We start from the raw sequence: 12,945 nt of genomic DNA, 5'->3' as shown, positions 1-12,945 counted from the left end.
AAGCAAATCATTATTATTATTTTTTTTTTTTATTGGCCAAAATAAAGCAACATTTGGTTTGAAAACCAAATCACATGATTTTGTTCTGCAAACAGTGGACACAAATCAGAAATGGAATTGTTGTGGGGAAACTAAGGTTTGATTTCAAGGCCCTAAATTCAAGCGGAAAGCTTTGGGTTCAAGCCAGCGTCGGTCGGTCGGTCGGTCAGTCGGTCGGGTCTTGGCAATAGGGTTGAACCCGCCTTTGTTCTTTGACGAACAACAAGGAAAAGGGCTCCAAAGCGCAACTGAAGTGAGCCAAAAGAGTTGGGTTGTAGCAAATTGACATTTGATTGTCAAAGAGCAAGGAAGAAAGAAGAAAGCTTAGCTGCAGTGGATGTTCTTCCCTCGGACAGCGTGCGCACAAAGAAAGAAGAAAGCTTAGTGGATGCCTCCAAGACATTTATAGTTGGACAAACAAATAGTTGGCCGAGGAGTCGCTCGCTTGTTGTTTCAGGAGACATGCCCGGCGCTCGGCCTCGCTCGGCCTGTTGTTTCAGGAGAGAGGCCGAGCGAGCGCTCGCTCGCCCTTTGCTTCACGCCCCTTCCTGCCATTGAAAGGAGCGCTTCCTCTTATCTCCTCCGCACGGAAGGACTTCAAAGCAGGCCCGTGCAGGCATTGCGCCGCATTGTTCCAAAGTTCTCGTTCAGGCTGGGGAAGCAACGGGCAGAGGGAGAGCACTCGTGAGGACGACACACAGCCAAGACGCGACGCGGCACGAAGCGACGACTGGGAAAAGACTCGCGTGAGTAGAGCACGTCAAGCAGCTTCGATCAGATGAGGCCAGTTTGCCTTGGTTGCTTGGGAGAAGTGAATTGTTTCCTTGCAAAAGACGGGCGGGCCATTTTCCAGTGCCGATGATGCTTGAATGCTGAAGGCTGCCTTTGACCTTCTCAGGGATGGATCCCGTCAACTCCACGCAGCTGACCGTCAACCAATCGGACGCCAGCGGCGTGCTGACGCACGGGGTGCTGCCCTGGCTCTACCTGCTCCTCTGCGCGGCGGGCGTGCCGCTCAACGGCGCGGCCGCCTGGATCTTCTTCCGGGTGCCCAGCGACTCGGCCCTGGTGGTGTACCTGAAGAACATGGCGGTGGCCGACCTCCTGATGCTGGCCACCTTCCCCTTCCGGGTGGCGGCGCAGCTGGGGCTGGGCGGCTGGCGCCTCCACGTGGTTCTGTGCCGCTACACCTCGGTGCTCTTCTACTCGTCCATGTACGTGGGCATCCTCTTCATGGGCCTCATCAGCCTGGAGCGCTACGTCAAGGTGGTGCGCCGCCCGGGCGGCTCCGCCTCGGCCCACTTCCTTCAGAGGGTGGGCGCGGCCCGGCTCCTGGCGCTGCTGGCCTGGAGCCTCCTCATCCTGTGCGTGCTGCCCAACGCCGTGCTGACCGGCGGCCGGCCGGCCGACCGGGAGACGTCTCGCCACTGCATGAGGCTGAAGAGCCCGCTGGGGGTGCAGTGGCACCGCGTGTCCACCTTCTTCAGCGTGGGCCTCTTCTGGCTCACTCTGCTGGTTCTGGCCTTCTGTTACTCCTCCATCACCCGCCGCATCTACCGCTCATCCCGCCCCCAAGGCGGCGGCGGCGGCGGCAGTCGCCGCCACGGCGACGACGTGCGGCGCAAGTCCAACCGTAGCATCTTCTGCATCCTGGCCGTCTTCGTCATCTGCTTCGTGCCCTACCACGTCTGCCGCGTGCCCTACACCCTCAGCCAGATGCCGGCGTCCGGGTTCAGCCGAGCCTCGCGCCTCCTGCTCTTCCAGGCCAAGGAGGCCACGCTCTTCCTCTCCGCCGTCAACGTCTGCCTGGATCCCGTCATCTACTTCCTCATGTGCCACAGGTTTCGAGAGTCTTTGCTCGCCAAGCTCTCCAGAGGGGACGGGAGCGTCTCGCTCACCGCCGCGCCCAGCCTCAGCAACATTTAGGACCCGAGGAGGTCAGGAAAGATCTCAGGCGTGCGGATGTGAGGGTGCGGAGGAGATTGAGCTGAGAAGAAGCAAAGCGGCCTCGGTCGAACTGTGGAAAAACGATGGATGGGACGAACGTGAGAGCCTGTGAGGAAATGCGCCAGCCACGAGATGGCGGCGGGGTATGACAGAAAACCAGAGGAGAGGAGAGGAGGTGAAGGATCACATGCGCAACGGAGAAAGAGCAAAAATAAAAGCATTTCATACTTCAAACAAAAAAACTCAGCTCGTTTGTCGATCATCCCACCCAAATGTCAATAATCGTCCTGAACGAAAGACTCTGATTGATGGATTCTTTGAAGATCCGCGTCCCAATCCCTTCGCTTATTTAGTGTGCCCTCCAGCGGACAACTTTGGCTCCAACGCCAACTTGAAGTTGCGCAAACTAACCAAAAGAGGGCAGTGCGGTCACCTTATGTTGATACCGAAAATAGAGTATTAAGCTACTGTGGCGTCAATACATGTGGGGGGGGGCATTATTTTATTAACGAGCAAGCAGAAGCTTTGGAATGAAGTCATCATAACACGCCCCAATCACTTTGGGTGAGTAAGCAAGCAAGCAAGCAAGCATGCCTGCTTATTGGCACTCCATGGCGTGCAGTACATTTGCGAGCTGTTCCTGAACGCATCATTCACCCACGAGCAGGTGACATTCAGCCGACGTCACACGATGACGCTGGACGCCACTTACATGGGTAAGTGGAGGAAAACTTGCATGTCTTGACGAGGCAGTGACGTGCCATCACTTTATGTACGATTTCAATCCGCAGCCTTGATGGAGGGGGGGGGGGGAAGACAAATCTCAGTCGGAAATCGTAATTGAAATTCACACAGCCCACAGTTGGAGCACATTTTCTCCTTTTTAGGCCAGCGAGCAAGAGAGGAAATCGGGCTGTGCCAGGCCGGGCCGGGCCGGGCCGGGATGGGCCGGCGGGTCATTTGGTGTCGTGGGAACGAGCGCAAAATAAACACGCACACATGAGCCAGCCTCACGTTTTCACAGGCCCGCTCTGACGTCTGCGCCTCCTTTTCGATTCTCAAGGCAAGCTAACGAGACGAAGCTTGGCGCCGTTGACGCTTTGGGTGGAAATGTGAAATGTTGAGCACCGCATCCGTCCGCAGTTGCTTTCACTTCCCCGGTCACGTTGTCCCTTTGTTGCTCCCTGACCTTTAACCCCTGCAAAGAGGTGCAGGGCGATTGCGTTCGGGGAAATGGTAGCAGGAATGTCGGGCGAATAACACACAAAAAAGTGCCAGCTCAGTACTTGAGCTTAGCCTAGCTTCCCTTTGTGTGTGCGTGTGTTTGTGTTTGTCTGCACATCTTTGGATACTTTGCGTGTGGGTGTTTGTCCACTTTCAAGCTGGGAATGAAAGCATTTAAAAGAATTTGTGCATGTTGAAAAAGTTGCCTGACCCCATTTGAGTGACCAGCATGACCAACGTGTGTGTCAGCCAAAGTCTGAAGGACTTGTGGGCCACAAGTTGTGGCAAAGAGTTCAAGAGTTGCTTTCTGTCTAATGTCTAATGTCTAATCTTCCTGTTATATCGTGGCCGTAATGACATGCAAGATTCCACGCACAGTCAGTAGGGGGGGGGGGGGGGGGGGGGGGGGGGGGGTTCTTCAACTAATGTTTGTCAGACACTTAAGTGCACCATTGTCTGTCAATGGGAGTCGTCTGTTGGAGTGCACACACACTCACGCATCCCCAAAGTTGGTGCATGTTTTGTCAGTCAGACACTTGGGAGCAAGGTTTTGTGTGTGTGTGTGTGTGTGTCTGCTTTGTGTTGTGAGTCAGCTCAAAGGCGAGACACGGCGCCATTTACGGCGAAGATGTCAGCAAATCTCCAAAGATGAGAAACATTCCTGCTTGCCTTTTTGCGCAGCTGCTCATGACTTTTCCTTTGCTTGCAAGCAGCTGGCGTTTCTCTCTCTCTCTCTCTCTCTCTCTCTCGCTCTCTCTGCCGCTCAGACTCTTCCTCCCTTACTCGGCCCTCCCTCCCTCCCTCCCTCCCTGCCTCCCTCCCTCCCTCCCTCCGTCCATCCGTCCCTCCGTCCGTCCCTCCTCGCCCCCGGCTCGCTCAGTCAGAGCGGATCTGAGCCGCCGTGCAGGGCGCCCGCGCGGACTTCCCGGGGCAGCCAGCGACTTGGGGCGACATGAGGTCGCGCGCCGTGGAGGCTTTTGGTTGCTTTTTGAGCGTTGACGCCTGTGAGGGCCATTGAATCGTGTGCGGAGGCCGCCGGCAAGCGTCGTCCGGAAGGCAGGTGAGGCTCCCAATGCAGCAGCAGCAAGCGCATGAAGCCGCACTGTGGTCACGGCCTCGGTGCGCTCCTTTCGTGCATGGCGCAAACTTTGTTTGTTGGCGACCAGACGTGGCTGCGGTTGGCCTGCAGGGGGCGGCAGCGAGGGTGCGAGCAGGTCACTCGGCACGATTTCGGGCCGCAGATGATGAGGAGGAAAGTTAACGTATCCGATATTTGTGAGCGTTTGCGACTTTACGACTGTGTGTACGTATGTCACGGTGTTGTTTTGGGCACAAAGGAAGCAGCAGGCAGGCCAACAGCAGTGCTGTGCTGTGCTGTGCTGTGCTGTGCTGTGCTGTGCTGTGCTGTGCTGTGCTGTGCTGTGCTGTGCTGTGCTGCTGCTCTTGCGCAGCTTGCTGGCTGGCCCGCCTGCCGGCCGGCATTTTGTCTTTCTTTCCCCCCCGCTCTTTTGATATCCAAAAGTTTTATTGATGGTACCTGCGCACTTCTGGGAGACCATTTTGGGCTGAGATTGTTGTTATTGTTGCTGCCACTTTGCTGCTCTTGGCGCGTGTGTTCTGTCGGGGGCTCAGCCAATCACAAGCGCCGAAAATTCTGCGACTTTGGCTTTCGCTAGACGACTTTGCTTTGCCATGCTGTCACCGGAGCGGACGAGTGCAAATAGGCTGGAGCCGTGCCAACGTCAGTGGCCTGGCAGGAGGTCCACGTGCACACGATGGCAGCAAGCGGCGCCGGCCTAAGCCTCACCTTGCGCCTGTGTCTTGCTTCAGGTTGCTTCCCGTTCCTCATCACATCATGCCTGAGGGTTGGCGTCGCGGGAGCTCCAGATCATCCGGCGGCGGCGGCACAGGTGAGCGAGCGCCTTTCCACCCCGATCGCCGTCTGACGCTTTGCCTGGCCTCCGGAGCGGTCCGTCCGTCCGTCCATCGCGGGCCCATTTGCTATTCGCTCTCTGGCATTGATTTGGTCATTCCGTCGGTCTGTCCATCGGTCCGTCCGCGTGAACCCGATTGAACTTGGGAGCGTATTTTGACCTAGTTTGCATTTTGTCTGAGGAATTTGCTCAGGCCGTGACGCCGACGAATTGTTGATTGTTGCGGTGGGGCACACGCAAATGTCACGCAGGTGCCAAGCGGCCGTCGTCGGCGTCGTCGCTGAGCGGGATGATGGGCAGGATGATGTCGTCGGGCGAGCGGGGCGCCTCCTCCTCCTCCTGCACGTCGGTCAACAGCGTCTGCTCCGACTGCGAGCGGCCGGCCTCGCTCTCGCTGTCGTCGTCCGCCTCCTCCGTATCGCTGCAGGACGCCTCGTCCTCGTCCTCCTCGTCCTCCTCGTCGCTCCCTTACGGCGCCGTGCCGGCCTACGAGGCCGCCGCCGCCGCCGCAGCCGCCGCCTCGGCGCCGCCTGAGAGGAACGGCTCCGACATCAGCCTGCACCTCACCCCCTTGGTGGCGGGCGCCGCCGTGCCCAGGCCGCTGTCCCGGCTGGAGAGGGTTGTCATGGAGATCGTGGAGACGGAGCAAGCCTACGTCAGGGACCTCAAGAGCATCGTGGAGGTGAGACAAGGGCCCGACCGACCAAATGATCATTTGGGTTCCGTGCTCGGAGTCGTTTGGGAGAAAGCCCAAGAGCCCCCCCCCCATTTTTGTGGTCTGCTTGAAATCTGGATTTGATTGAAGCTACATGATGTCACGCTCGCTGGGAATTTGAACCAACTGCCATAGTAAGCCACTGAGTGTGTGTGTGTGAGTGAGTGAGTGAGTGAGTGAGTGAGTGAGTGAGTGAGTGAGTGAGTGAGTGAGTGAGTGAGTGAGTGTCAGGTGTCTGAGTGAGGGTGGGAGGAAAGACGAGGCGCAGAGTGGAACACGGCTCACGCTATTCAAACATCAGCGTGTGCGTGCGAGCGAGGCGGGGTCACGTGACCTCACGCGTCCGCTGTCGCCTTGGGGCCGCAACTTGGCTGCGGCTCGCTCCAAATTGACCTACTGAAGTGAGCGCATTGGGCCTCCTGCTGATGGGCTCGTTTTGTTGCGCACAGGACTACCTGGGCTGCATCATCGACTGCGCCGCGCTTCCCGTCAACCCGGAGCAGGTCAGCGCTCTGTTCTGCAACATCGAGGACATCTACGAGTTCAACAGGTAAGCCGGCCGGCCGGCGCTGAGGAACGGTCCTCACTGACAGCCATAAGTTGGTCCCACATGGGTGCAAAGCGGCCTCACGTTGACGCTGTGTGCGGTTGAATGCTCGGCCGTCCCAAAATGGGAGGAGCTCGCCGGAATGCTTGAAAGTGCGTGCGTGCGTCATGTTTTGTCAGTCCAGTTAGAGGCCCGGTTTGCAGTGGGCCGGTTCCGCTCGAGCTGCTTCATATCGTTCTGAGATGACGGAGCAGAAGCGCTGCGGCGGCGGCGGTGGCGCAGATGTTCCCCCCCCCCAGTGAAAAATGTGCAAACGTGTTGAAAGGAGAAGAGGGTCACGTGGAGTTTTTGCATCTGACGTTGGACAAGATGGTGGAAAAAACGTCTTGTGGCAACGCTTTGGCGCTGACAGCAGATAAGATGGAAAGGCCGGGCCGGAGCCAGGCAGGAGCGCGGCGGCCAAGCTGGCGCCGGCGGCTTTTCTTCGGGTTCCGCTCCCGCCGGGACGCAAAGTTCCCGTCATCAAAAAAGGAAGGAAGGAAGGAAGGAAGGAAGGAAGGAAAGAAAGGAAAGCAAGTCTTCTAGTTTGTTCAAAATGCAGCCACGCTGAATTTCCCCCCATTTCAGTTGCTGAGAATTCTCTTTTTACGCTCAGTGCCAGCAAACACACGCACATGCACGCACACTCCCATAAATCACACACAGACAAAAGCACGCATGTGTGAGGCCAAACACACACACACACACACACAAAGTTTTCATTCCTTCCAGACTTCCTGCCCCTGCGTTCTCATGGGAAGTTTTTGTATGAGCCAGCAAAGGAGAATGTGCGTGTGTGTGTGTGTGTCTGTGTGTGTGTGTGCGTGCATGCACTCGCATCTGTGTAATGAAGTTCAACTTAATGAATTGATGAGAGCACTGTACAAGCCAGCAGCTAACAAGCTTCAAGTAGAACCCCAGCCCCCCCCCCCACACACACACCTCACTTTGGCTTCCTGCTCAGGAAACAGTTTGACCTCATTTCTTGCTTTCCTTCCACATTGCGCATGCACGCACGCACGCAGGCACTGCCAGATGCCGGCCAGCCAAAAGCATGCAGCGGCTGCGCGTACAACGTAATTTGAGCCGAAGGAATGTTTTGAGCATGCTCGGTCATCCCGTAACTTGCTTTTGTTTCCATGCTCTCTGATTGTGTCCATGAGATGCTTTCCTTTCCTTTCCTTTCTTTTCTTTTTGTTTGCTTTCTTCTTCTTGTTTTCTCGCCTCGCCTCATGTTGACTTGATGTGGACACGTACGTCTGGTGCATGTTGCCATGCGTAGCGTTGCTGCAGGAACTTGGAGCAGCATGATCCCCCCCATCCCCCCCCCCGCCCCTACGCACACACTGTATACTTAAGCGAGTGCCGGCAGCCATTTTCATTTCTCCAAGGTTGCAATTTGTCTTCTTTTAGTCACGTAAATGATAAACTTGCGTCCCATCATTTTCTCGCTGGCGACGGCGTGGAGGAAGGTGGAGGCACGCTCGCACGCTCGCACGCTCACAGTCAAGTGTTGTGTAAGCTTTGCTGCACATAGCGAACATTGTTGACTTTCTTTGACTCGGTGCGCCGGACAGAGTTCAAAGAAGTTTTGTCTCAGCTTCCGTTTTGCTTTCTTTTCGTCTGGTCTGGTGCGGTGTTATGTTGATTTGCTTCTCCAAAAGTGCATGAAGCCCGCTTGCCTTTGGTTGGCTCCGCTCCACAGCGTGAGGCAGACCTTTCCAAGGTCCCGGCGTCCACCCTCCCCCTGAAAATGTCTTCTGGCGCCAGAAGAGGGAGCGCAAGGGGCAAGAGGGGGAGAACGAGGCGCGCAAAATGCTAGCAAAATGTCACGTTTCCATGACAACATCCGCTCCAGTCCGAGTGCAGGGAGTCCGACCGACCGACTCACTCGCTGCCTATCTGATTTGGGAGGAAGGTTCAGCGCCCCACCTTCAACTTGCTATGCATCCAAAAGTCATGTGTAAAAAAAACATCGAGTTTGGGTCGGTGACAAACAACGGCGCCCCTCGCCTGTGTGACGAGGCCAGGCTATCTTCTCACCTGGTCTGGCGTCCGTCTCTCTCCGCAGTGAACTGCTGGAGGATTTGGAGAGAAGCCGGCATGCCGCCGCCATCGCCGACTGCTTTGTGGAAAGGGTGAGAAGCAGGTGCCCCGTGTGTGTGCGTGCCAATGCAACCAACAGGTCATTTACTCGCTCGCACACACACACACGTCACTTTGTTGAACTTCCACTGCTGAAGATCAGACCAACACCCTGTAAAAAGTCTTTTGAGTGTGTGTGTGTGTGTGTGTGTGTGTGGCAGTGCTAGCAAAAAGTCTGAGAGATAGACATCAAGTCAAGAGCATATCTTGCTGACCCAATTTTGCCTTCACAGAGTGAAGCCTTTGACATCTACACGCTGTACTGCATGAACTACCCCAAGTGAGTACATCGTCCGTGCGTGTGTGTGTGTGTGTCTTGCGTAGTCTGGCAAACGGCCAGCAGGTCCACGTCATCTTCCATCCATTTTTCCATTTGCTTCGTTGTTGAAGCCGGCCGGCTGCAACGTCATCCCTTCTTCACACCTCGCAAGCCTTAGTCCGCCGGGATTGCTTGTGAAATGTGTGAGCTGATCACGATTGTTTGAAGGAAGGTGTTGTGCTTGCATTTCAAGTCATGTCCTTCTGCGCTCCAGCCGTCTGACGACGCCTTACCCAAAAATCTCCTTTGTCCTCTTTCAAGGAACACAGTCTTAGTTGTGTGCTGCACTCACGCACATGCGCACACACACACACACACACACAGGCGCCTTGGTTGCTTCTTTGCTTCCTGCCTCAGTTAAGGAAAAAACCAAACCAGAAAGTAGGTCAGATGCTTTTGGGGAGGCAAAAAAAAATCCAGGCAGCATTTCAGGCCTGCTTGACTTCCTTTTCAACTGGAGCCGAGAAGAACAAATGTTTGGGGCTGCTATTTTCTTTTGTGGGTTTGGGGGGCTGGGGGGGGTCATCAATCCAAAGCTGAGTGCTTCTTCCATTTGCAGCTCGGTGTCCGTTCTGAGGGAGTGCATGAAGAACGAAAGCCTGGTCCGCTTCTTCCACGAGCGACGCGCCACCCTCAAGCACTCGCTGCCGCTGGAGACGTACCTCCTGAAACCCGTGCAGCGCATCCTCAAGTATCACCTCCTCCTGCAGGTAACTCATCGCCCACCTTAGAACAAAGGAGACGGCTTTTTGACAAGATTGAAACTTTGCCAGCCTGAAAAGAAATGAATGCGAGCCGCACTGCCGCCTAGTGCCGTAGATGCGCAATTGCACGGCAATGCGTCCCGTTGCGCAATTTGGCCCAAACGACCGGTACGTTTGCTCCCAGGAACTCGCCAAGCATTTGGACAAGAGCGACCCGGGCTACGAGGTGGTGGAGGACGCCATCATCACCATGACGGCGGTGGCCTGGTACATCAACGACATGAAGAGGAAGCAGGAGCACGCCGTCCGCTTGCAGGTCCGTATGGGAGGGAGGGAGGGAGGTTGGGTTGGGGCTTTTTGGACGACTCCAGCCCACAGAGCCAGCGCGTGTCCCCAGGAAATTGCGTCGCTGCTGGTGAACTGGAGCGGTCCCGACCTGAGCGGCTTTGGCGAGCTGGTTCTGGAAGGTTCCTTCAAGGTCCAGCGGGTGAAGAAGGAGCGCGCCTTCTTCCTGTTTGACAAGATGCTGCTGATCGCCAAGAAGCGTGCCGAGCGCTTTGTCTACAGCACGCACATCTTTGTGAGCGGCAGTTCCCTCTCTTGCGCTGCCGCCGCCGCCGCCGCCGCCGCCGCCACTTGAGTTTGTCAATTGCCTTTTTTGCCCAGTGCTGCAACCTCCTGCTGGCAGACACTCTGAAGGACCCGCTGTGTTTCCGAGTGTCCGACCTGATGATTCCCAAACGGCAGCACGTTGTCCAGGTGAAGGAAGATTCATTTCAAGTAGGGAGGCATCTCCAAACTTTGCCCAAAATGAGCCAGCGTGTACTTTTGCTGCCCGTTGGGCTCAAAGCAGGCTTGCTTTGGACTTTTGCTGGTGCGCCAAGAGCACCCCAAAGCGTCCTTCCTTCCTTCCTTCCTTCCTTCCTTCCTTCCTTCCTTCCTTCCTTCCTTCCTTCCTTCCTTCCTTCCTTCCTTCCTTCCTTCCTTCCTTCCTTCCTTCCTTCCTTCCTTCCTTCCTTCCTTCCTTCCTTCCTTCCTTCCTTCCTTCCTTCCTTCCTTCCTTCCTTCCTTCCTTCAACGCGTGTTGCTGGCTGCTCTTGCCTTCATGGTGTTTGTTGTTCATTGTTGACTGCAGACCAAGAACATGGAGGAGAAGAGGCTGTGGGTTCACTACCTCAACAAACTCATCATCGAAAATCATCCGGCTTCTCTTCCGCACAAGGTTGGCTGGCGAGAAAGAACGAGCGCGTCCGTCGGTTGGCAAAAAGGATGGCTGCCCAAGCGCGCGAGTAGTTTTGTGTTGGCTTCTGCTGCCCCCTGCTGGTCATTATTGTAGCTACACCCTCGTGTTGTGAGCAAGCCGGAGAAAGAAAAACAAAAAAGGAAAAAAAAGACGCCAGTGTAGACGTGGCCCAAGTAGGCACGCATGCTCGTCCCGTCCCGTCCCGTCTCGTCTGGACTGAACTTGGTCAAAGTTGAGCTTCAACTACCGCCCCTCTTTCTCGAGAAGCATGAAAGAAATCAAAAGAAAGAATGTGAAAATCTCTTTGAAGCTCCCCATGCTCTCGCTCGTCTTTACCCACAATTTTTTGGTAACATTGCGATTGTTTTTGCGATTGTGCTTTGCAGGCCAGGCAGGTCCTCGGAGACGACTTTTGTCAGTGTGAGTGAGCGCGCGCGCGCGCGACCGCGCACACGCGTGCGCAAGACGTCAGAACGGCTGGCGAGCCTTCAGCGATTATTGCCAAATCCTTTGCGTCCGACCGAGTCTGAAAGCTTTGCGCCTCGTCTGCCAGCAGCCCACCACTTTGAGCACCAGCGCCCCGCAAAGCTTCCTTGGGCTTCACCGCGACCGGACGACGTTCCCCCTTATCACCGAGGACGACGGCGCTCAGGTGTGGAACTTGCGCTGGCTCGTCCCTTTGCAGAAAGAGAAGTCAATTGCGCGGATGTTTTGCGTGACCTTGCAGAACCACCCGCCATGCTCGCGCTGACGCCTGAAAAAAGCAGGAAGAGTTTGCCGCTGCTGCTGGAGGCCAATCTGCCCTACAGACGCACCAGGAGACGGTCGGGTAGGTACGCATGCATGCCCAAAGAGCAGGTCGGAGACGTTCACGTCCACTTTTCTCTCTCCAAATGTCACCGTGCATGACCGTATTAAGCCGGAGATCAAAAGTCCATTCTGAAAAGTACATGTTAAAGAGGCTCGGCAGGCGTCCACTCTTTGACAATGTCACCAGATCTCCCATGCAGGTCATCACAAAAAGTCAAGCAAAGGTTTTTGTCTTTCAGCTCCAGCCAAGGACATCCGAGCGGCATTTCATCCTCACGGTGAGCAAATTCCTAATGGGCTCAATGCAAAGGTGCAACCTTTTGCCAAGTGGCTTTTCAATTGCTGCACATTGGCCAAAGCTGGCCCCGGGCGGCTCTCGCTCTGGCTTAGCCGCGGTGTTGCGCTAGCTAACGTTCTTTTCCGCTGCGCACCGACCCGTCCCGTCCCATCATCCTCACGCGACGTCTCCCGGCAGGCCCGAAGGTGAGACAACGTCCCCTCTGTTTGTTCAATCGGGTGAGCGTCAGCCCACGCATGTAGTGACCAGCCTTGTCCGTCCGTCCGTGCGTCTTTCCTTCCCAGCGAGCCGACAGCGAGGGAGAGCTGAAGCGGGCCCACGCTTTAAACTCGGTGGCGGGAAGCGGCGGCGGCACGCCGGACTCCTCTGTCCTCTGCCGGCAGGAGCGAGAGGTGAGCCTCATGTCGGAACTCAAGTCTGACTGTCCTTGACGCACCTTGACTCTCGTCTTGAGGAGGAGGAGGAGGAGGAGGAGGAGGATCTGGTCGCACTCTGCGCTCCCCCCACTCTGTCCATCACAGAGGAGATCCTGGAGTTGATCAACCAAAGCCGAGCAAGGGAGGGACTGATTTTTGCGGTGAGCCCACCTCGTGCTTGACGCCAGCCGGCGCCGAGCTCAACGGGCCTTTGCGTTCTTCTCAGGAGGAGGAGCTCCCGGATCAGCCCGGGGCCGAGTCGCCGCCACCTCGCCAAAGCGACTTCACCTGCCCGCTGCCCCCGCCGGCGCTCCGTGAGGAAGCGGAAACTTGCCAGAACGCCCAAGAGCAGAGCGCCGCCGGCGCTCCGAATGGAAGTGAGGTCCGAATGAGGGAGAGGCCGCAAAACGGGCTGCTGCGTTCAGCGGAAGAATCAGAAGCAAACGCTGACGTCGGCGAAATATCAGAAGGCGAGCCACACAAAACAGAAAGTCCTCCCGCCGTCTCCATCCTGGAGCACGGCCAGGCGCGTGGTCGGGAGGAGGCGGCGAGCCATTCCTCCGGC

At 56.3% G+C, this 12,945-nt stretch overlaps 2 protein-coding genes across 6 annotated transcripts; both read left to right on the top strand.

Annotated features, from left to right (window-relative positions):
* The first annotated feature begins 142 nt into the window (after positions 1–142).
* LOC133155853 (P2Y purinoceptor 14) lies at positions 143–2,228 on the top strand. Its single transcript, XM_061281457.1, has 2 exons — positions 143–785; positions 938–2,228. Exon 2 carries the CDS (start codon positions 940–942, stop codon positions 1,963–1,965), a length of 1,026 nt encoding a protein of 341 aa, XP_061137441.1. The 5' UTR covers positions 143–785; positions 938–939; the 3' UTR covers positions 1,966–2,228.
* Positions 2,229–2,539: 311 nt separating this feature from the next.
* plekhg2 (pleckstrin homology domain containing, family G (with RhoGef domain) member 2) lies at positions 2,540–12,772 on the top strand. Of its 5 annotated transcripts, none has more exons than XM_061281454.1 (18): positions 2,540–2,702; positions 5,041–5,120; positions 5,396–5,826; positions 6,309–6,409; positions 8,517–8,583; positions 8,824–8,870; positions 9,469–9,619; positions 9,798–9,929; positions 10,011–10,193; positions 10,280–10,372; positions 10,749–10,835; positions 11,243–11,276; positions 11,410–11,508; positions 11,584–11,685; positions 11,906–12,149; positions 12,249–12,356; positions 12,419–12,541; positions 12,607–12,772. In XM_061281454.1, the coding sequence occupies exons 2-16, from the start codon at positions 5,066–5,068 to the stop codon at positions 12,271–12,273; spliced, it is 1,851 nt and encodes a 616-aa protein (XP_061137438.1). In that variant the 5' UTR covers positions 2,540–2,702; positions 5,041–5,065; the 3' UTR covers positions 12,274–12,356; positions 12,419–12,541; positions 12,607–12,772. The 5 variants fall into 5 exon arrangements, with proteins under 5 accessions (XP_061137438.1, XP_061137436.1, XP_061137435.1 ...); XM_061281452.1 differs by lacking the exon at positions 2,540–2,702 and adding an exon at positions 4,062–4,270 and having other exon boundaries at positions 12,422–12,541; XM_061281451.1 differs by lacking the exon at positions 2,540–2,702 and adding an exon at positions 4,062–4,270.
* Positions 12,773–12,945: the final 173 nt, after the last annotated feature.

Source organism: Syngnathus typhle, linkage group LG6, assembly GCF_033458585.1.
Source record: "Syngnathus typhle isolate RoL2023-S1 ecotype Sweden linkage group LG6, RoL_Styp_1.0, whole genome shotgun sequence".
Lineage (NCBI taxonomy): Eukaryota > Metazoa > Chordata > Actinopteri > Syngnathiformes > Syngnathidae > Syngnathus > Syngnathus typhle.
This window is presented reverse-complemented; position numbering and strand designations above follow the sequence as displayed.

Bases quoted from the DNA above. Each gene is read 5' to 3' on its own strand.
- LOC133155853 (XM_061281457.1), top strand. From the start codon at position 940: ATGGATCCCGTCAACTCCACGCAGCTGACCGTCAACCAATCGGACGCC.
- plekhg2 (XM_061281454.1), top strand. From the start codon at position 5,066: ATGCCTGAGGGTTGGCGTCGCGGGAGCTCCAGATCATCCGGCGGCGGC. The intron at 8,871-9,468 runs GTGAGTACATCG...TTCCATTTGCAG, and splicing joins TACTGCATGAACTACCCCAA to CTCGGTGTCCGTTCTGAGGG. The intron at 9,620-9,797 runs GTAACTCATCGC...GTTTGCTCCCAG, and splicing joins AGTATCACCTCCTCCTGCAG to GAACTCGCCAAGCATTTGGA.